Source organism: Cloeon dipterum, chromosome 1, assembly GCF_949628265.1.
Source record: "Cloeon dipterum chromosome 1, ieCloDipt1.1, whole genome shotgun sequence".
Classification (NCBI taxonomy): Eukaryota; Metazoa; Arthropoda; class Insecta; order Ephemeroptera; family Baetidae; genus Cloeon; species Cloeon dipterum.
Window position 1 is genome coordinate 23580510 of NC_088786.1, and position 23129 is coordinate 23603638.

Here is a 23129-nt window from a genome sequence, read left to right on the forward strand (position 1 = left end):
TTTATTGCCTCCATTATCTTATTGGGCGTGTGGGTGAAGCGACCGTGCAGACGCAGACAGAGTGAGAAGGTCACTTTTAAACATAGCAATTTGATTCAAACACGCGAATTGTGACGCGTTCTAAATAATTTTCTGTAGACCTGCTACACCCCTATTAAAGAATTAAAGAGAACACTCGCAAGAAGCAAAAATCGAATTAAAATTATATTTTATTTCTCCCGCCTTAATTCTCGTAACAAAAATTGCATGATTATATATCTTGTCTTGAAGGTGTTTATTTAGCGATAAAACTGAAATGCAGTAGAGAAACCCATTCTAATAAAGTTTGGTTTAGTAATTTATAAATTTAATTATGAGTTTCAAGTAAAAGTTTTGAACTCTTGTGCCTGTTCTCTTCCGTAGGTTGTCAGCGATAAAATCTGCTGCTAATTATCGCTATAGTACTTAGTTGGAAAGAAATAATTTAAATCCTTTGCAAAATCAATTCTTTGACTAATAACCATTAATTTAATTTGCTGAAGTAACATCAATTGTGAACTTATTACAATTACATAAGGTTATTTCTTTATCCCTGTCCGAGGACCGGGAAGGGCGCACACTGCACTGGCACGAATGCTGAAACCCGGGTCCCAATAACACCGCGAACGGATAACATGGGCGCACCAAGCTGCACAGGGACACAGCCCACTCAAGGGCCACTTGCCTCCGCACCGAGGACTGCATTGAAACGCTAGACATTCGTCCCGTGATTCCATATCACGCATGCTGGAAAGGTGCAAATCAGCAAGTAGCGAGTCGGCGCCGGTGCGCCTCCCAGCCCGTTGAGCAATTTGAGCATTTCGAGTCACTAAACTAACCACTTTTTGTCATCTCTGACATTGGGTAGCCAGTATTAGATCTCCGAACTGCTCAAATACCTCCCATTGCTTTGACACTCCTGAGAATGCCTTAACAATGCGAGCCAACGGGCTGGCTAAGTAAAGTAACTTTACCACAGACAGAAAAACATCATATATTTTAAAGTTAGTCGGAACAAAAAGCGGAATTTAACTGAAACAGTGTATTTAATAGAGATCGAACTCATCTTACACAATAATTTAAAAAAGTGAAAGCCAATTTTCCAATAACTTGCAATTATTCAATTGATTCACTGCTATTAGTAAAATCTTAAAAGTTTAGCAAACATCAATATTAACTTTACCAGCATATAAGCTTGTTCATTAACAATTATCAATTATGAATACTTTGGCACACTTACGTTTTTTAGAATTTTCTGTACAGCTTGAGAAAAAAAAACAAGATGGCTGTCTAAGTTTCGCGATAATTCAAAGCAACTTTATCAGAGTACATTATATATATGTAATATAATGAAAACGTGATTGCACGTGCCACTCGCTCCTTAATTCTTCAAAGGTGCACGCTCTCCTCATTGGCTGAAAACGATTGTGCGAAGGCGAATGAGCGCAGCGCAGTTTGTTTTGAATTTTGATCTCGTGCATAGCTGCTGCGAGCTGGACAGCTGACCTAACCATTCTTATACCGGCTCTTACAAGTTTCTTTTTGCCAGAACCGTTTTGGAGTTCCAACAACGATTGCTTAAAAACCCCTTATGAAAAGGATATAACGATTCGAACCTTAACTTAACTGCTGGTTTCATAATAAATAATCAAACTGGTAACGTTAAATTGGTCTAGCCCAGCTTACCAACTATTTTTCACGTACATATTGAAATTTATGCCTACCAACTAATGACACGAACAATTAGATGAAATCTACAAGGTGGAAAAGTCTCAACAACTGGCTGATGAAAATAATGAAGAATCTAATATTTAAAGATTAAACAATTTGTTATTTAAAATTGAGTACTGCGGCCTAAAGAGGTTTGTCATTGTGGAACAAAATCACGTTTTGACAAAAATATTACTTTATTTTCATAATTGGTATGGTTGGAATTTTAAATTAGCATATATCAAAATATGATTACCTACTCCTAAATGAAAGGAATCTCACAAGTCCATAACATCATCAAAATTGTCGGATACATCAGTCTTTTTGCTCCTCTTTGTACCCATTGAAGAGCTGGCCGTAGCTGTTGGTTCTTCATTTTCTTCATCAACTTCTGTGTCATCGTCATACACAGAATCACCAGATCCTGGCTCAACACTGCCCTTGTCTGCAAATTTACAATAATAATTCATTGAAACTTATTGCTACAGATATTTTAACACAAAGAAAGAGCACAAATTCTCATATTCGATAATGCATAATTTCTTTCTCTATATATAATGTTCGAGAGCTAACCACTATAGTGAGGAATAAAATGAAAATTCACAATTTTTGAAGTTCAGAGATTCTGAAGATGTGAATATTCACCTGTGAGTTCACTCTGAAGTTGCAGGATTTTTTCTTTCTTGGCATTTAAGAGGTCTAAAAAATTGGAGAGCAGCAGTTCTTCCTTGACGATTGTGTCATCTGTCACTTTTTCAAACTGCTCCGAAAGAACGTTAAGGTCTAAAACATTGAAATGCAATTAAAGGTCAAGACTGAGACTTTAGTACAATGAATTTACCTCGATTGACATCAGCTATTGACGTCTCCAACAGTTCATTTTTACTTCTAAGCTTGTTTTGAATGGCCAAAAGTGCCATGGTTGTAGAAATCAACGCCTCTTTCAAGTCTTTCTGCAAGAAAAAACGTTCATCAATCAGTGTCTTTTTTACTGATTTTAATCGTTATTACCTTTTGTAACTGCAATTTGGCATATGTCAACTTCACTTGGTTTAAGCCCACTTTTTCAATGTAGAACTTGTCTTCGCGAACAGTGAAGAGAAAGTTCTCTGAGGGAGTCTGCAGTTGAGTCAAAATTGTTTTCCAATAGTCTTCTGCTGTGAGACCGTATTGGTGATAAAATTCCTTAGCCACCAAATCAGATAACTGAAAATATCCAAGTATAATATTAGTATTAGCCATTAATACACATTATTTAATCTATAATTAGGAGAAAAACTAAACAGCAATTAAATTATCCAAAGAACACAGCAGCACCCAGCGAACATTTAGTAAATTATTTAATATATATATTTTTAAAGAAACACCAATGGCGAGTAAATTATTTAATGTATTTTGTTTTGACGTAAAATGCTTTTTATATCTATCAATAATTTTATCTTGAATCACCTCTTAATATAATATTATTATACTGAACATCCTGGAGATTTATTGTTTTTAGCTAACATCATGCATGGGTAAATAATGTTTGCAATCATTTTTAACTTGTTTACTTTTCGCGAAATAAAATAGTTCTGGGAAATTGTAATATTAATGTATGTACATAAATATTGCATCGTTTTGGGAGAAATTTGACGGCGAGTAGCAATCCGGTTCAAGTGTCAATAAACAATCATGCATTTAATTTATCAAGAATACGCCGTTTATCTTTTTAAAATAAATAATACTAAAATAAAGAACACGTCAGCCACAAAACAAAACATAGATTATGTCCATCATGTATCTGCAATCGTTTTTTTATGATCACTGAACAAACCGAGTAAAAAATGAAAAATTAAATTACCACTCCATTCCAAGCCAGCTGGTTTGCGTGGTCAACAATGCTCAAGTCGAGTTTTCTTTCCTCCACCTTCGTGCCCTGAATCCAAAGGTTGGAATCGACGCCCAACTGCGTTACAAACTGCGTCTCGGTCATTTCTGCAAATGTGATCAAGTTAGCAGGATTCCCGCGTTGAAAAACACGCACTTTAGTTAAGTATTTAAGCATAAATCCATTTTATAATACCTGTGTGTGTCCGCAGCGTATATCGAGCTGTTGTGTTTTGCTCTAGCGTGTGTGTGTGGGCCGGCTGAGAGCAAAAATCTTGGCCACACGCACCAGCTGATTTGTGTTTATGTGTGCCCGCCACCCCTTTTTGCTTTGCGGCGGCTGCGGCGGCGGGCGAATCTTCTGGGGCTGTCGTGCAAGTGCGAGGGAGCGAGTGAGAGGCACGAGCAGGGGTGAAACACCCACACCATCTTCCCTCATTCATCTCGTACTATTTTCCCGGAGATGCGCGCAGGGGGTTGATCGATTAGTCTTATTGATTTGTTAGTGTCATTTTAACACCGTGCATAATAATTTCAGCCCCCGAAATTAGGGAGGGCCGCCGCCGCTGGTAAGGGAGATTAATGCCACCCTCTCGTATCCCCGCAGGTCGCGATGCAGAAGGGTTGTCTCGACGGCGCCCGCGTCTTTTTGTGCCCCGAGGGAGTCGGCGGAAAACGTCGCGCCTTGTTCGCGGCCGCAGTAGCGCGGCTGGGCGGCCGACTCGCACCACACCCTCGGGGGGCCACCCACCTGGTGCTCGAGGGGCCTCCGGGGCCCGACGGACCCCGTCCGGACGGCCCGGACACCTTCGTCGTCTCCAACCGCTGGCTCAGCGAGTGCATTAAGCAGGAGCAAAAGGTTGACGAGCGCGAGTTTCAGTTCGCGAGCAGGCTGAGCAAGAGGGCCGCCCCGCAAACAATGCCGTCGGACGCCGCGGACGCCAAGGTGTCCCGACCGGACAGTGTGGACGAGGAGGTGGCCCAAGAAGACAGTGCGCCGAACTCGGTGGTGATCAGAGAGCTGAAGAGACTTGCCACTGCTTACCGAAACTCCGGTTTGACTTTCGTTTTTTCTTAATTATTTTCCCAACTTCTTTTATATTTCATTTAAAAGATCAAGCATGGAGTCATTTTACTCTAAATTTCATACTTCTTTAGTTGATTTTCATTAGTTATGACAGAAAAAACTGAAATAAAATATTAACAACCCAAATTAAAATATATTTGTAAATAAATGTTGCTTTTTGTGGGAATAACTAATTTCCCTCGAACTAAGTTATTTTGTGCTGCTCCTTGTTAAGTTCTCAAAAATATTTCATCATGCATTGCTTTTCATTCTTATCCAAGATTTTTATGTGAGTGGCTGTAGTACAATTAATCTGTCTAATTAATCTGTCTAATTTGCCTAAAGTTTTTAAACATTCTCTAATTGCTTGACCTAAATGCTGATCTTTAAACAGTTGCAATTTTTGATATCTCATTCATCTTTCTCTGGTTAATTTATTTTCATTCTTTCTATCCGTCCATCAACAATGTAAAAAAAATTTTGAATTTGTCTTTAATCCGAAATTGAAATTCAGGGGATCAGTGGCGCAATTTCGCGTACACAAAAGCAATCAGTGCTATCGAGTGCCACAAGAAGCCAATCAGGTCGTATGAGGAGGCCCTGGCCCTTCCAGGCCTTGGCGAGAAGATGGCCTCTAAGGTTTGGGAGCTGCTGCAGACGGGACAACTGAAGAAGACTGAAGAGCTATGCCAGACTGAGGAGGCACGCGTGCTGGCTCTCTTCAACAAAGTCTGGGGCGTTGGACCCACGACGGCACAGAATTGGTTTGCCCAAGGCTTTCGCACGCTTCAGGATCTGCAAAACAAGGCCAGCTTATCCCGACAGCAGTTGATTGGACTCAGGTGAAAAATAACAAATTGCCCTATTATTATATTTTGTGAAATACATAATAATGTTAGAGAGCTAACCATTAGTGTGGAATAAAATGAAAATTCACAAGTTTGATCAATTTTTGTTCCAAAAAGTGAGTGTCAAACAAAAGCATAATTTCTTGAACAATTTTTATCTCATGACTTTGAATACTATAGACTAGATATTAAAGCGTGAGCAATTTATTTTTGTTACACGAAGGATCTTTATTTGACAAAAAATGAATTAAATCAAATTTATCAGGAGCCTGCTCTGACTTTGTCCCCCTGGGCATAGTCTTATTCAAGTTGCAAACTAGAAGTTTTCAATTTTCAATTGCTAATAAATTTGCTCATCAACAGTATGATCAACCTTTTTTAAGAACTTTAAAACTCCCAATTCCAGATTGATTAAACAATGACATAAATTTCACCCCTTCCTTTAAAGTTTAAACTATTTTAATGATTGTAAGATATATCCTACCTTCATGCAATTTTTCAATCCTATTGAAGCTCAAATTATATGCCATTCATTCCTGAAATTAAATTACGTTTTTAGATACTTTGAGGAGATCAACACCAAGATTCCCCGTGAAGAAGTAGAGGCTGTGACAGAGACAATTCGAGTGGCAGCAACAAAACTGGAACCAGACGTGTGGCTTGAGACATGCGGCTCCTTTCGTCGCGGCAAGCAGCTGTGTGGCGACATTGACGTTGTCATGAGCCTTCCAATTGAATCAGAAGGCTTCCTGCAGAGGCTGCTGGCCTCGCTGAAGGACTGCAACTTCATCGTTGAAGACCTGAGTGGCTCCTCAGATCGGTCTCACAAGTTTCTCGGCATCTGCCAGCCTGCTGCTGGCGTTCATCGAAGACTAGACCTGTTTGTTGTTCCCTGGAAGGAAAGGGCCTGCGCCCTGGTGCACTACACAGGCTCAGGCCACTTCAACAGGTCTCTCCGAAGGATGGCCATCAAGAAGAACATGGTGCTGAGCGAACACTCACTAGTGGCTGCCGATGGCTCTCTCGTTCCCACCGATAGTGAAAATGACGTTTTCAACGCGCTCGGAGTTAAATTCAGAGCGCCTATAGACCGAGAGCATGCTCTGGAAGTTGTCGAGAATATTTCTTAATAAATTTTTAGTACAAATTCTACTATTTTAATGTCCTTCTGTTTTAATTAGAACAATTTCACAAGTGGTATTCGTGCCGTTCTGTTTAGGATGAGTGATGGACAAGCTAGCTGAGGTGCAGCGAGCTGCCTTCCTCGGAGCGCACTTTCCCTCCATGAGCCAGTATCGACCGCCATGCTACAAACCAGAGACCGAGGATCACATTCTGAAGGTGCCTGAGTACAAAGACCCCACGTTCATCATTCCTGATGATAACGGTCTTGGCTACGAAGACGGAATCAGGGTCCTCAGGGCGCTTGGCTCATGGTAAGTTATGAATGTGTTATTTTTCCACAATCACAAAAAATTTTATTTTCTTTAAGACAACAGTCAGATTTTTAATAACAGAACAAAATGATGATGATGTTTAATAATATGTTGCAATTGATTCTGATAAAAATTGAACATTTAAAATGTTTATTTTAGAGGTTTTATGCTGCCAAATTATTTATCAATCTGTTTGAACAAATCACCTTACTAATTTGAAGCTATTATTACAAAATCACTTATAAATTTTGATCCATCAGACCTGATTTAATTAAACAAGAATTTACTTCATTGAAACATTTTGAAATGCAACTTCGTTTTTAAAACTGCACAAGATTTATAAGAGGACATAAGATTAATGTTACTAAAAATTTATCACTCTCATATTTTACACGAATTAAATTAAATTTAAAAATACATCCTTGTTCTAAATTGAGATGAAATATCCGCATTATTTTATATAATTAGGTATGTTAATTTATGTGACAGCTATTTTGATCTGCACCATTCTTTTTATTTGCATATTTTGATGTAGAGCATTCCTGAAGTTGGATAATTTTAACATTCAAATGGAAGGCTTAACGTTACTTGAAATTAATAATTTAATTTATTCAAATTAATGGAAATTCCTTAGACTGTATTGAAATCTTTAAATCCATAATATCGTATAACATCTTTTGTATTTCATCAGGGTTGTTCCCCCAATAACCTTTCTAAAAAGTAAAAAAACATTTGAATATCATCAATTGAACTTTTTTTTCGCTGTTATGTAAAATGCAAATTTATTATGAGTATACTGAGGTTCAACTTTGCAGGCCAGCGGAAATGACGCCAAACTCAGGACCAGCGATGACGGCGCCAGTAGCAGCACCGTCGCGGATGGATCAACTGGGTGGTCAGCAGCAAGCGGCGGGGGCTGGGCTGTCCAAGAAGTCCTTCTCGGGCTACCAGGGTGGTGGCGGCGGCGGCGGCGGCAAGAAGTGCAAGGAGCAGGAGGTGGGCGGGGGGCGGCAGGCGAATGAGAACGGGGGCGGCAAGAACTTTGTCTGTCCGGTGTGCGGCAAGGCGCTGGCGCGCAAGGACGGTCTGGTGATCCACATGCGCATCCACAGCGGTGAAAAGCCGTACGTGTGCGGCGTGTGCAGTAAGGCGTTCGCGCGCAGGGACAGACTGGTCATCCACATGAACAAGCAGCGGCACCACCCGCCGGGTGAGGGTGGCGGCGGCGGCGTGCCCAAGAAAGACGCCAAGCCGAAAAAGACGAAGGAGGCGGGGCAGCCGGCCGCCGCTGCCGCGTCCTGGCCCTGCGACCTGTGCGGCCAGGTGTTCGCCGGACGTGACGACTGGAGCGCCCACTGCAAGGGCCACCTCCACCCCCCGCACCACCCCTCGCACCACCACCCCGCGCACCACCACCCTCCGCACCACCAAAGTGCGTACCACCCGCCGCCCCAGGAGCCCTTCTCCTACTACCCGCCCTTCCCATCAAAGTCGTTTTTCAATCACGTTCGCCCACACCTGCCGCTCGAGGTGCCCAGACCTTAATCTCACCGACTGCCCCAGTGACTCCTCGAACAGAACACGCAAAGTCGTCCTCCCCCTCCCTCCTGCCCCTGGTGTTTGTAGGTGTTGATTTTTTGTTCACGGACGCGGGACACGCGGAACTTTCTCGAGAGACTGATATTTTTGGGCGGGGGATATTCAAATTCAAGTTGCTAAAAGGGTGGGAACGTTCAGAACTCAGAAATAATTTTTAAACAAATGGAAACTTGCTTACTGTGAACCGCAACTTAAAGTGGAATGATACTGGGCAACAATTAATTGATAATTATTTAAATTGTTGGATGCCTTAAACAATGACCGATAAACAATTTGTTCAACAATTTGCAATAATAAAAAAATGACCTTCCTACAATAAAAATTCAAATTTTGCCAATTTTCTCCAAAATTTACAGTGCTTGAACATATTTTCTTGGCATATTCCGATTCCTCTCGTCGAGATCTGTTCAACGGTGTATGCCACTTATTGGGGAAACTCTTGGTTTTGAAATTAAATCGGATTTCAAGTAAGGAGACAGCCATTACCATTTGAAAAGCACGGTAACTTTCCAGCCAATTTTCTCAAAAAATTACAGCGCTCCTTAGGTCAATTTAGGCTTTAACTGAATCCTAAGGGATGAGTTTCTGCATTGGCAACAAGCATTTTCCAGGCTTTTCCAGTATCATTCCTCTTTAAGAGAGAGAACACCCTGTTGTTGTGACGTCAGCGGTGACTACCAATCGCACTGTTGAATTAGACACATTGTTATTCTTGTTGCACAAAGCTCATGGCGTCACACAGCTGTTAAACAATCGTTGCTTGCAGTCATCCAGTCTAGCTCCTCTGTTCAATATTACATTTACTTGTTCAAGAGTAACTGCAATCCACAAATTTTGATTGAGTGAAAATAATACTTATCACTTGAAATTTTACGTTGAACCTGCTTTATGCCCAGTAAAATATCAGGGAATTAATTGTTTTAAAATTTGTCCATTTTTAAAGGTTTTTGTATCGGTTCAATTCATTTTGATTTATTAATTAATTAAATCAGGAACACGTACAGTCTGTGTTTGAATTTTTGTCGATTACATAACAGCCCAATAACTTCTACATAAGGCAATTGTCGAAATTTAGTGGATACCACTCAATTTAAGTAACGTTTCAGTACTATTGCCAAATAAACAGTGTAAAATCAGAATAAAATAACACGAATGTTTTATTCAACAGTGTAATCAGCTAAAAGCTAGGTTGAAAGCAAATTCAATTTGGTCTTATAACATTTATGGATCTTTTTAGAAAAAAATGTGTTTGCGTGGAAGGGATAATTAAGTTTTTTCGTTTTAATCCAACAAGGAGTTATTTACTTTTTGCGGATCGCCCATAAGCAAGTTGCCTCTCCAGTTAAATGGGAAAGCAAAGAAAATAAATGTTTTTGAGTGGCTGCGCCCTGAATGGTAATTATGAAAATTTGATTTGGAATATTTATCTTTGCTTGTTAGGGAAATCCAAAAATAAATTGAATGGAAATCTCTTCAGCAAAAAAAATCCTGTCATTATTAAGGTTGTTTTTAATGAAATAATACGGAAATTTCGCCCCGCGTGTCCTGAATTTAAAGACTAGACAATTTTAGCATTAAATGCTTCCATCACCGCGCAGGTCAATAATTGTCACGAACAGAACAATAACATGAATATAGATATGCAACTGATATTTTTTCTGACCATCTTCATATATTCAGTCTCTGTCTATTTTGAGTCTTCCTCGAAAAGTTTGATTCAATCAGACCAGCCTGTCAAGACGCACGAACGCTTTTCTGCCACAGTCGTACACACTCACATACACTCGAGAGATGCAAACAATCATATTTCTATCATCCCTAAAAGGGTAACAAAAACCAATGTGTTGTATAATATTTGATATGACGAGAACAAGATTTAATGAGTAAGACGATAATAATAATTAAATTATGCTAATGGGTCGGCCGCAGGGATCTGAACAAAATTCGCACAAACGCGCCCGACGAGGGCAGCCCCGGCCGAGTCTCGTTATTGTACGTGTGAATCAGAAAATGTAAAACAGCCGAGCTGCGTGCTCGCGCATATTTAAGATAAAAACGACTATATCATAATATCAGGTGTATGTGCTGTATAACGGGATATTAAAAAGTATGTAACCAAATGTGAATTAGGCTGTTGTTAACGAGGTGAAATAATAATAAACATGTGAAATGTCCACAATTAGCAACAAAATCAATTTACACACGAGTTTTTAATTTTCGAATTCCTATCTATTTATTATTGACCTTGAAACCACGAGGGACTAAAAGTAGCTTCACTTCGGTCCATCAGGAAATACCAGAAAAAAATTATTTAACTCATGCAGCACCACAAAGCAGCAAAGCTTTAAAATTTCTGAGCTCCTATTTTACCCTGTCAATCAGCGGGGATTATTTTCCCTCCCCCAAAATTCCGTCTCGTTTTTTCCCAAAATTCTGCGGAAACCCTTTCTTCACCAATTCCCAAGTTAACCAAGATTAAATTAATATCAAACTGTGGGGGGTGTCGGAAGGAGATAAAAGCAAGCAATTCAATAGAGATCAAACCTTACCGATTGCCTGCACTTAATGATCTAAATGCATCCATCTCTCTCCACAACAGACGGATGATTCTGACCTGATTGATCCCTGATAAAAGGCAGCTTTATTGAGCTTCCCAATTTGAAATGTGCGACCAGGTAGCTGGCAAGGCTGCATTTACTACAACAATGACCCTCTTAAATTGTGCGAGGAAGTCGTGCAAAGCTGTCATAGGAACGAACAAAAAAAGGTTTTGGTTTGTTTGTCAATCTGTGACCTTTGACGATCACAACATCTCAGTGTAGCGATCTTGCTTTTGTTGGGAGCCAACAACTGTCGGCGATTCGAATTATTGTAATTTGGCATTATTTTTTAACAGCAGAAAGATGATTTTAAAATACATAAGAATTCAGTTTTCGCCCGTTAGCCACTCAGAGCTTACGACGTGGGTGCAGAACCTGATTCAAAGGGTTCTGGTATGTGATTAGTGGCTGCTTGGATTGCAACTGTAAACCATATCATCAACAATATTCTTCGTCTGAATTTATCAGTCTTCATCATTTCTACCTTCTGTACCTTCCTACCGCTGTATTTAAATATATACCTTCTCTACCCCCAAACCAGCTTATTTGATGTTCCCGAATTCAATATTTTTATACCTAGTTTGATTACAATGAAGACAGATACGTTTGTGCATATTAAAATGATTCCGTTTTAGTTGAAACTAAATGCAGCTCACAATAAACCGATAAAATTGCATTTTGTTTTAGTTGAAATGTGTTTTGCTCAATTCATTGAGGCTAACAATAAACTCAAAATGAATTTCAAGAGGAACGAGTGGCAGTATTTGCACCTAAAATTAAGTGCAATGTTTGGAGGACCCAATTAGGTGCTGATTGAGAGTCTCAACCTGCTGGCATCAATAGATGCGAATAGATGTTTTATTTCAAGGGAAATAAATACATTTTCAAGGGAAATAAAACACGTGGCTGGAGCTGCCGCCGTGAATAAGGACTGGGCTCATCCATCCGCTAAATGATGATTTCTATGAAATCAGCCACTCGAGGAATGTTCCATTTTGTAGAAATAATAACCAGTCTTAGTGTTTCCACGTTTCCTAAAGTGTCAATTTATTTTTCTACTGTTAGTTTCAGCTTAGCATTTTTTGATGAGCAGGGGATGGGATTTTTTAGACGATCTTTGGCACCAGCTTTATGTAGCAAAGTTGTATCATTCAGTTTACAGGGAAAAATGCAAAGCACTCACTTATTCACTTTACCTAACTCTGCAGTTTTGCTTATTTATAATTTTATTTTTGAAAACGTTGCTCTATTAAAGCGTCTTTCATATTTCATGGTTCGTGCTTATTTTATGTCTTAATGTAAAGAGGATAACCACAAATATCCAACTGTCTTAAAATCCCAACCCTATATATTATTGAGAAAATTGTTTACACTTCTCAGAAAAAAATACAAGTGCCATGAAATAGAGCATAATATATTATAGCCTAATACCTGTCGGAAAATAACGAAAATAAATTGACGAGAAAACACGATGTTTAGATTCTATTTCAACATACGATGAAAAAATTTGAGATTATGTTTAGGTGAGCATGGTTCCTTGCTGGCTAGACTTTCCTTTGTATAAAAACGGTCATTCAACCTTTGCCGTCTGCTATACATTGCATGTTTCAAAGGGAGAAACTGACTTCGATTGAGTATTTTTGGTATTTCGTCAGCGCCCACTGAGTTACACACATGCGACAAAAGCTGACAATGACATATAGGTTTCAATGATTCACTGCAAGTAAACACGTTGATGTATAAGGAATGTCGCCCACGACTGACCAGATGGACCTTGCAAGTGTCAAAATCATACATATTTACTATTATACTTGAGAACTTGAGGTGTAATTTTTCCCATTGTCAGAGCGCCACCTATATTGGAGATTGATTCTACCGTGGAAAGTAAAAGCCATTATGTTATAGATTAGGAGCAATAATAAAGGTGGCTTTGTTATAATTAATCAATCCTTGAGTATTAACGGTTTCGGCGGCATATATATATATATAATAATATTATATATATATACTCTTTGAAATTCTCACTCAGGGATATTCAGACGGGCTACCTTCAGTATCTGACGGTGAACCAGGCGTTGGAGGACGCAGCCGTATTCATTCACCTCGGTGATGCAACAGCAAATGACTGGTCCTTGGATCGTGACTGGCAAATTCTACGCCGGAGCCTTGGCCGCGTGGTCGCGCTCAAAATTTCCTCACCTGTACCACGCGGCTTTTATGCATCCAGCGCTCCAGTTTTGGCACAGCTCGACTTCGCAGGTTGTAACTTTTTGGCGACGCATCAAGCGATTGCTCTTGATCGTGAGCTACTAAATAAATGCAATTGTAGAGCATTACGAAATGGTTGGCGCCGAGCTTAGAAAATCGGACCCCTGAAGAAACTGTCGCAGCGGCCATCGGCGAATTGGACGCGCTGCAAGCTGACGAAGCCAATTACGAAACGGTCATTGAGCTCTTTAAGTAAGTTTATTGTTTAATTAGTATATATATACGCATCATGTGAATACGTTCGATAAATGATAATAAATTATATTTTAATATTATCACTCGATGTCTATATATCTCAGTTTCATGGAGTGAACATTAAAATTTAATCAGCTCAATTAATAAGCCTATTGCAATTTTTCAATCCAAGTTTGTAATATACTGATTTTACAATGGGTATATTCCCACAAGCAAAAGTTATAGGCATGGGAGGCTAACAAGTCGAAAAAAAGTTGTAAAATAAAATTGTCATCCCAAATATAATTATTTATAATTACTATTTCTCTTCTTCATTATGGAAAAGAGATTCGTCTTTTAATCGATCTATACTTTAATTCGTTATTATTAATTTATTCACTTTCCTTTTTCAATGGGTAACAAAATAATTAGAATATATATATGTATTTGACGAAAGCATTTAGAATCAATTAATGTTTATATTTTCCTATTCGCTTTGACGTTAACTGAAGTTAAATGAACAGCGGCATTTCATATCAGTTTCCAAGTGCGCAGAAGACGTGTTATTCTTTGTTATGGTCTGTCGCACTTAAAAAATAGGAATACCGCAAAGATGACGATTTCATTAGACCCATATTGAGAGTGTAAAAATATTTCCATCAAACGTTAAATCATGATCATCCTTTCATTAGTATTTGTAGTATTAGACCGGGGGACCTCTCTTTGGCTGAGGACCGTCGAAATCTGTACGTCTCAAAAGCGCGCAGCAATTTTCCACATTGGTTCAGTTCAATGCGACGTACCTTTGGGACTGGTTGAGCATCGATTCCGAATGTTCGGCAATCGTCGCTGGTCAAAATACACACCTCTCCAAGCGGTGGCGGTTCTTTTTTAACAAATTCATTCATGCATTTGGCATTGACACCTATAGGCTCTATATTATAGGCTTTACGAATATATCTACACAACTCGACATATTTCCAAGAGGATTACAGTATTGTATAACTAGATATTAAATGACGAATATTGTTAACATCATGGGGATGTTTTCCAGCACGGCAGTGGACTTATCAAAAGTGCGTGGAATTGGGATTTTACCAAACTCTCAGCTGCGAAAATCAGCCTTTCGGCGCCAAGGCCTCACTCAAGGAATTATTTTAAATCTGTCCCCGCGTTTTTGACGTCGAGTATTGACATAAGTGTGTGTTCGGGAGACTTTTAAGGGTAAAATTGTCAATTTTACCTCAATATTGCCAACCAATTTTGCTCAATAGACCCTTGACGAGCTCTATAGGAATACAGGTGGTCGAGAATCCAGAGTCGACGGTTATAATTGTGGAAGGTAAAAAATGAGTTTCTGCAATTGGAAGACAAAAATGCCATTAAAATTTGCAACATAGGCAACTCTCACGCCAGAGATATGCAAGCAGCAAGTATGGAAGACAAGTGCTCTTTACAAGAGCTCGAATGAATATATATCCAGTTAATATTGCTGAACTGGCTAGCTCTGTGACGAATGTTGCTTTTAAAAAATAATACATTAAAATAGTTTAGAGAGATTTTTCATTTTCCCTTCCCTTAATTACTGCCGTTAATTAGTAAATGGAATTGACTTTTAATTTTGAAAGAAGGGCAATATATTGTAAAATTATATATTTTACAACCATTCAGTTGTGCTACAGGTACGATTGCCGCTATGTAATCACAGTTGTGTCACTCGTTATTATCTAAATAAATTCCCCAGACGTGTTGTTCTCATGATCACAATAAATAAAAGAACAGTTAGAAAAAACAAGCAGCTCAGTAATATTGAACACAAAAACGTATCTATATATATTGCGAATGTATGATATGTGTATTAGGAAACAAGCGCTTCGCACTTGAGCTCCGATGTTCCTATTAACTCATGGCGGGGGCCAACTCGGAGTCGCCCCAAAGCCGATCGCATGTGTATAATATGTGTATTAGGAAATTGTGTATGCTCATTAGCTATATTTTCCATTCTCATATTTAATCTCCAGTAATGACAAATCACGGGTCGCAGGACGGTTTTGGCGGAGTCAAGATAATGTGAAAAGATCACTCCCTTATCTCAAAAAGTAAAAAAATTGTTTCGTCCAAATGTAGATTTTTGCGGGTTTTTACGGGACATTTTTGGCAAATTTTGAGAATTCAAATGACTCATCTTGAGTTGGCACAATTTAAAAGTTAACGAATGCGATGATCTCCTCTCGTCTCAAATTTGAGGTCATCGGCCAAGGTCAAAGGTCAACTCTAGGATTATTTCCTATTTTTGGGGGGGGGGGGGGTGAGGGGATTTTTTATAACCAGTGCCATGCTTTAAAAATCCGATACCCCCTGCCACTAAAAAGTGGTGTGTGTGTGAACGTGTGAAAATTTCAATGTGGTGTTCAGCTTCGAAAAATATAATTTTGAATCTTGAAAAACACGAAATTTTCCTAAACGAGTATGGAATTGCGCTCCTATAAGGCTTTAATATTGACATATTTCTCTCAAAATAACCGCCCGCGAGTCTAGTTAAAATGCTCCTTTTGCGCCAAGAGTTGTGCTTTTATCTAATCTCAAAGGCAGAAAAAAATGAGCCACGCCGGATGCTGCGCGTTCATATCTCTGCAGTGCGCTCTATTGTTGTTTGCTGCACAGCCAAGCCATGCACGTACAAAGGGCGAAACTTGAGACCTGCGAAATCAAGGCACATCGTCAGCACAGTCTATTATTTAGTTGCGACGATCAGAGTTTCGGCTCCGTATCGCGTTTCAATAAGGCAAAATTCTCAATTCTTTTCCAGCCTTGGGAAAGCGACACAAAAAATGCGTCTGAAAAAAATTACTCGCTAAATGCCACGTGCTATAAAATCTAAATATTCCAGATATTAATTTAACTGCAATAAAGTTAAAAACTCAAATTTATAAAAAGAACATAATAAATTTAAGTTATAATTATTTTAATAAAAAAAATACCGAAAATAATGCATTATATGGGTAAATTCATGATATATTTGTAAAACAAAACTAAACGATATTTTATCTTTTTTTTTGCTCTTTTTATCCCTGTCCGAAGACCGGGAAGGGCGCGCACTACTGCACTAGCACCAATGCTGAAACCCGGGTCCCATAATAACACCGCGAACGGATAACATGGGCGCACCAGGCCGCACAGGGACCCAGCCCACTCAAGGGCCACTTGCCTCCGCACCGAGGACTGCATTGAAACATTCGTCCCGTGAAGCCAAATCACGCATGCTGGAAAGGTGCAAATCAGCAAGTAGCGAGTCGGCCTAGAGTTATGCAGCCGGCAGCCAGGCGGTCACCCATCCATCTACTGACTGTACACAATGTTGCTTATAACTTCGGTGATCTAACGAGAACCGGGGTGTCCAACATGATACACCCTAGAACACGCTATAAATTAATAAAAAAGTGGCAGCAGATATTTAATTATGTAATTACGCAAAATACAAACGTGACCCTTCTTTCGACTCAACCGGCAAAAAACAGCCGTTTTATGTCACCAGATTGCTCTTTTCCATTACAATTCGTTCGTTTCCGCTGACGGTTGAAGGTCTTTTTATTTCTCAGCGCTTTTTGACCATCTAACCGGAGTTGGAGGCGTGACGTTTGATTTGCATGACACTGCTCATATCGTTTTTCGTCTTGATCCACATCTAGCATAATGGAAAACGAGACCGTCTTGAAGGGATTTCTTAAGAGACCGTTGAATGTATATGGCACAATGAAACGCATCATGTAAACCAAACGAGGTTGGCGAGAGCAAGAAAAGCTATAATACCGTGCGCGTCTTTTGCTTTTCAAAAATCAAATTCAAAACGCCTCCCTATAACAGTGTTCCGCATTCCTATACCACCCGTGTCTTTTTAGTGGTTAAAGCATTGATCGTATCTGTGGCATGGATAATTGTCTGTTTTGTTTCTTTTCGCCTGTTTTGATTGTACGAAAAGAGGCTTTCGTAACATCCGATTACAGCATGCATAATATCTCATTAAATTTTATAAAGGCCGCAGAATAAATTAGTCGACATTCATGCAAATGGGGGCTATATTCTCATATATTATAACATTACTTTATTGCTGGTGTATTGCTGGATAATCAAAATAAATCGCTACTTGCTGAAGTTTGTGTTTGCACTTTTCCAGCATGCGTGATTTGGCTTCACGGGACGAATGTCGTCTAGCGTTTCAATGCAGTCCTCGGTGCGGAGGCAAGTAGCCCTTCAGTGAGCTGGGTGCTGTGCGGCCTGGTGCGCCCATGTTATCCGTTCGCTGTGTTATTGGGACCCGGGTTTCAGCATTCGTGCTAGTGCAGTGCGCGCCCTTCCCGGTCCTCGGACAGGGATAAAAAAAGCAAAAAAGAGAAATGCAGCAAATGTTTTATGTCATGTATAAAAGACACACGTAGGTGAATTCATTAAAACTATAAATATACCAAATACCCCTGTATCCTTTTTATATTGTGATGAGTTATGTGCATGCAAAAAGTCAAATAAAGATTATTATTATTTGAAAAAGTGTTAGCACGCCTCTCAGCAGAATAATAAAAAAATCGTGCCACACGATCAAATGCAAGCACATTTGAATCTAATTGTCCTAGAAAAACGACTGTAATCATATCTGAGCACAAACTGAAGAGTAATGAAATCTTAATATCAACATATACCATAATATATAAACGCACTCGCTCTCCTTGTGTTAATCTCTCTCCCATGCCAAAATTCCACCCTCCACTTGAAGCTATTTCATTTTCCATTATATTTTTTAAAAATGATATAGACAAATTACCAATGAGCTCCAAACGAGACATATTAGCCTGCGTAAAAATCCCATTGCTTGACTCTCGACCACCCATTAAGAAAATGTTTGACATTTTCTACTGATGATGGACAAAAACATACAAAAAAGAGCTTGGAAAATTTCCATCTTTGTTGTAACCAACTTAAAGTAATACAAATCAATTGAAAACGGAGTAAGGAAGAAGTGAAGCATACATCTCTCCACTTTTGTAAAAATATTGTTTATAATTCAGTGCCCCGAGTAAATTATTTACGCTCGACTTGACGAAAGTTGTGATTTGTTTCCGTTGGGTTATTTCTTCTTTGCTCTTTCCGCTGTTTTTTCCGTCTCTCATCCAGCGATTCCATGCGGACTATCTTTATGTTTTCTGGTATTTACCATAAATAATATTTGCGTGCTTGAAGTGAACACGGCCGCGACTCATTCATAGAGTGAAAACGCTTGTAACGTGAAAGGTAAATAAACAGACAAAATGTCGCGGAGACGATGGGAGGAAGACGGTAGCTTGTTGCTGTCTGCTCGTCAAAAGTTTTCGAGATGCTATCTTGCGCAGGCTGGCTCTTTATTCACACACAGGAGGCCTCTTCTTTAGTTTTTGTGAGAGTACGCGCACGAATCTTTATCAGGGCGGATGGATATACGCTGCCTTTGTGAGCACAATGCCGAGGAACTGGCGCGGGGGTTTGTAGCTTCTCCAGTTTCTCAATATAGTCATAAATCACCAGCATAGCCCTGGTAAAAGAAACCATTCCCACGCAGCAACCACCCGCGCCTCATTCATTGCCGCGCTACCGTGATTCTTATATATAAATTGCTCTCTGCAGCCGCGCCATTGGCTGGTGCCGCGTTTTTGACGGCAGCCTATTCACTATTTTGCCCTCTTAAAAAAGATGGCTCTCCACTTTTCAGCAGGAAAGACGAGAAGACGAGATCTCTCTTTCTCTCGCTCTAATACAAAGCAGCCAGCAACAGCAGCAGCATCTGAAAATAAATAAATTGTTTTGTGTGCTATATCTATCAACTGCTGAACCAAGCTGCTGCGGGCATCGCAGTTGCGCGCTTCATTAATTTCACATTTGATTTGTTTGCTCTTGCACTTGTCGGCATTTTTGACGCTGATGCGCTGTAATTACAGCTGGGCTCCCACGAAATATCGAGTCTTTATACAAAAATAAGCTTTTCTGCTTTGATTTAACTGATCTAGTTATAAATTAATTATCTGTAGCGGTACAACAACGCGGTCCTGCTTTTTGTTGGAAGCCAATAATTGTCGGCGGTTTGAATTATTGTAATTTTGCATTATTGTGTAACAGCAGAAAGATGATTTTAAAATAAGAATTCAGTTTTCGTCCGTCAGCCACACGGTGCTGACGTGAATCGTTTAATTGTGCAGAACCCGATTCAAAGGGGTGAGTCCAACCGTCAGTTAAACAAAACGAATTTGTAACTCATTTTACTGTAAACCATTTCAGTTCTGGTATTTGATAAAGCATCCGATCGGATTTCCAACTGTAACTATTACATCAGCCAAATTCGTCAATCTGAATTCATCGGTTTTCATCATTTCAACCCTCTCTTCGTATCTCCCAAATTGGTGACCCCGATGTGACAAGTAACGCAGCCAAGCCAGTCGAGTCATTTCAAGATTTCAAGATGCGAATTCGCCGGACACCAGCAAGCTCGGATGCCCACTGGTTTCCTTAAACCCGGCGAACGCAAGCACCAAGAATTTTTTATTGGAGACCGATTACCGTTTTATACAGAGTGGACTCTCAAACTGCCAATCGCAAGTTCAAGAATTTTTCGGGTACATACAACCAGACCGAAAATTCAAATCGCAACAATGCTGATGAGCAACAAGTCAAGTAACCGTTAGAATGCAAGAATTTTCAACTGAAGTCATCAGCATCAACCAACAATCAAAGAGTAACAATCGACCATCGCACCAGCTTGAAGAATTTTCCAAGTTTTATCCCCGTTCGTGTCAGCGGCCGCGACAATTTCGCCTGAGAGCCTCCCTGTCTGTGTGGAGTAAAGAAGTCTGGAGAACTTTCCTTGGCCGGCAAATTGAGAAGAAAAATGAAGAATTTTGATGCGAAGCAGAAACTGCGTCCGCGTAGGGCCTACGCGAAAGAACAAAAGACGCCTAGTCCTGCTCGACTAATCACAAAAAGGTTTGCCTCATTTGACACGGGTTAAATTCGGTCGCGATTGATTTTCCAAAATTTATATATATATATATATATATATATATATATATATATATATATATATATATATATATATATATATATATATATGTCTAAAACATAACTCGAGACGGATTTGTATACGCGACGCGTTATACAGATAACTGATTTGAAGATTGTTGTCGAGATGAATTCTCAATATATTTTTAATTAATAGTATGTGCATTATGCTTGTACTGATCAAATCAATTGTCACAATCATATTATTAGCCAAAATGTCAATCTTAAAGTAAGTTGACGATTTTAATCATTCATTGGTTAAAATTCCAACATATGCTAGTTTGATTTTTCATATATAATCCAAAAAGATAATGAAATATAAAATTTAGATCCAATTAACTCCGTGACCTCAAAATAAAACAATTAGTATTTATCATAATTTTATGACAGCTAACTTGGAAAAATTATAACTCTTATACCACAAGCGTATCTCGTTGTATTTCTGCAAAGCGCACTAATTTTCTGTCAGAATTTATAGGAAATATATATCATAATAAAATACACTCGATTCGTTTCGCTGAGTGGATACCAAATTTGTTTTTGAAATCCGACTACTTTTCAAGTTGAAGCAATTTTTAATTTCATTAGGGTTTAAAACTAACAGTCGTGAATTCAGCTTTTCTTTGGAAAATTGTCATCCTTTTATCAAAAACATCATCATTTACTGGGGAAAAATAGTTCTAAATTTCAATCAAACTTTAATGCGAAAAATGCATGCGCGGGGAATTGAATAACGAAAAACTCGGAGGATAAATTCCAATTGACGTCTGATATTAAAGCCATTAGGGGTTTATTTACTAAAGGCGGCACGTATACACTATATAAGTCGGCCATTCCGCGTTTTCAGGTTCACTCAGGCGGCTGATACGTGCACCAGGTGTGTTTATGGTTTGGGGACTTAATCGCAGGCATGGAGGTTCATCGGGGAGCTTTTATGCGCTCTGCTATTCAATCGTTCTCATCGCTGCCAAAAGTGAGTGAACACGAACATAATACATATACCTTCTGCGTCTTTGTCCGCGCGGCGTTTGCTTTTTCAAATCTACCGACGCGCATGCAGTTTTTCGCTTTCTTGCTTGCTCGCTCATATGTCTTGGACGAATTTTTCAAAGGCAATTAGCTGTAGCGAGAGCTTCTTCCCTTTTGCACTGCACCACCCTCCCCCCGCTGCCTGATATCTATAAGCACACAAAAGCTGGCTGGTTCGTTGATGCAACTTTTAACTTTTGATGGCTGCGGCTCTGTGTGTTATATGTACGCATTTTTTATACCAGGCAGAGCCAGAGCAACGCCTCCGGGGGGTTAAAACAGCGTATTATATTCTTCGTTTCAGCTGTGTTTGTACATGCGTGAATGACGAGAAATCAAGGAATTACCATGCAAACTTGTTTCCAGCGCAATTGCCTCCCTCTGATATATTATTCGCTTGTTTACGGAAGTGCCTGTTTTTAATTTTTTGGCCTTTTTAGTACTTTCACCAAAAGCTCAAAAGTTTTCACTATCAATCATAGCTCATCAATTTCAAGCTCAGTTCAGGAACTGAGATATTATACAACATAACAAGCGCTTCGCACTTGAGCTCCGATGTTGGCGGCTAACTCGGGGGCGGGGGCCAACTCGGAGTCGCCCCCGATAGCGGTCGCGGGCGGCGACCGCCGGGCGGCGACCGCCGGGCGGCGGCGTGCCGGCGCCTGCGGCGCCGGAAACGCACTCTATATGCGACGAAGGAAGCGAAATGAGTCGTTGCGGCCGGCAAAATCGCGCAGTCAAAGTGCTCAGGGTGGGCGACCTGGGGAAGGATTTTGGTTCGAAGTGCGGCTAGTCGACGCAAAGCAGCGTCAAACTTGCTGGAAAACGCCGAAATCGCGATTAAATTCGGCCTGCGAAAGGGTCTCAGGTCGGGGGACCCTGGGGAAGGTCATTTGGGCACGCCAGGTTGAAGCGCTCGGCGGTCGCTTTCGAATGAGGGGTCGCGGTCGTTGCTGCGGTGAAAACTCGAATTTTGGCAAAAATAAATCTGTGCGGCCCAGTGCCGCACCGCACGCTCCTTCTGCCGTGCACGCGATTTGCACACCAAAAACCGAAAATCGCCTATAAAATGAATTTGGGCAGAGTTAGACTGGTCAAAATTCGGTTTCAGACCACTCAGTCTTGTGTGCCCGATGGTCAAATTCGAGATTAAATGCGCGGCGGCTCCGCGGCGCCGCCGCGCGTATTTTCAGCCTGTCCATTTGCGTGCTGGGCAAATCGCGGATTTTCAATGCGCCGCCGTGATTCGCCTATGGGCCGGATTTCCGCCAAAATCGGTTTGCAGGGACTGTTGGCCGGGCGGAAGAGTATAGCGCAGCAATCGCGGCCGAAAATAATTTTTATCCACCCGAAATCCGAATTCTAAATTCCCATGTTAAGCTTATGGGTGGCGAATGGCGAAGAACCGTTCCGCGCCGCGCGCCAAAGACTACTC

General features: G+C 40.1%; 3 protein-coding genes across 3 annotated transcripts; 2 read left to right on the top strand and 1 right to left on the bottom strand.

Annotated features, from left to right (window-relative positions):
- Window positions 1-1045: 1045 nt before the first annotated feature.
- On the bottom strand, window positions 1046-4040 carry LOC135938047 (uncharacterized). The gene is made up of 6 exons (XM_065481547.1): window positions 3794-4040; window positions 3572-3705; window positions 2740-2934; window positions 2570-2681; window positions 2374-2511; window positions 1046-2173 (listed from the first exon to the last, which is right to left on the bottom strand). Exons 1-6 carry the CDS (start codon window positions 4038-4040, stop codon window positions 2007-2009), a joined length of 993 nt encoding a protein of 330 aa, XP_065337619.1. The 3' UTR covers window positions 1046-2006.
- On the top strand, window positions 3961-6673 carry LOC135938039 (DNA polymerase lambda-like). Its single transcript, XM_065481535.1, has 4 exons — window positions 3961-4098; window positions 4205-4652; window positions 5178-5505; window positions 6071-6673. The coding sequence occupies exons 2-4, from the start codon at window positions 4211-4213 to the stop codon at window positions 6639-6641; spliced, it is 1341 nt and encodes a 446-aa protein (XP_065337607.1). The 5' UTR covers window positions 3961-4098; window positions 4205-4210; the 3' UTR covers window positions 6642-6673.
- Window positions 4031-10745, top strand: LOC135938054 (zinc finger protein 316-like). Its single transcript, XM_065481559.1, has 3 exons — window positions 4031-4166; window positions 6731-6947; window positions 7763-10745. The coding sequence occupies exons 2-3, from the start codon at window positions 6739-6741 to the stop codon at window positions 8490-8492; spliced, it is 939 nt and encodes a 312-aa protein (XP_065337631.1). The 5' UTR covers window positions 4031-4166; window positions 6731-6738; the 3' UTR covers window positions 8493-10745.
- The last annotated feature ends 12384 nt before the right edge of the window (window positions 10746-23129 follow it).

Bases quoted from the DNA above. Each gene is read 5' to 3' on its own strand.
- LOC135938039 (XM_065481535.1), top strand. From the start codon at position 4,211: ATGCAGAAGGGTTGTCTCGACGGCGCCCGCGTCTTTTTGTGCCCCGAG. The intron at 4,653-5,177 runs GTTTGACTTTCG...ATTGAAATTCAG, and splicing joins CACTGCTTACCGAAACTCCG to GGGATCAGTGGCGCAATTTC. The intron at 5,506-6,070 runs GTGAAAAATAAC...TTACGTTTTTAG, and splicing joins CAGCAGTTGATTGGACTCAG to ATACTTTGAGGAGATCAACA.
- LOC135938054 (XM_065481559.1), top strand. From the start codon at position 6,739: ATGGACAAGCTAGCTGAGGTGCAGCGAGCTGCCTTCCTCGGAGCGCAC. The intron at 6,948-7,762 runs GTAAGTTATGAA...TCAACTTTGCAG, and splicing joins CTCAGGGCGCTTGGCTCATG to GCCAGCGGAAATGACGCCAA.
- LOC135938047 (XM_065481547.1), bottom strand. From the start codon at position 4,040: ATGAATGAGGGAAGATGGTGTGGGTGTTTCACCCCTGCTCGTGCCTCT. The intron at 3,706-3,793 runs GTATTATAAAAT...TCACATTTGCAG, and splicing joins TACGCTGCGGACACACACAG to AAATGACCGAGACGCAGTTT. The intron at 2,512-2,569 runs GTAAATTCATTG...TCAATGTTTTAG, and splicing joins AATAGCTGATGTCAATCGAG to ACCTTAACGTTCTTTCGGAG.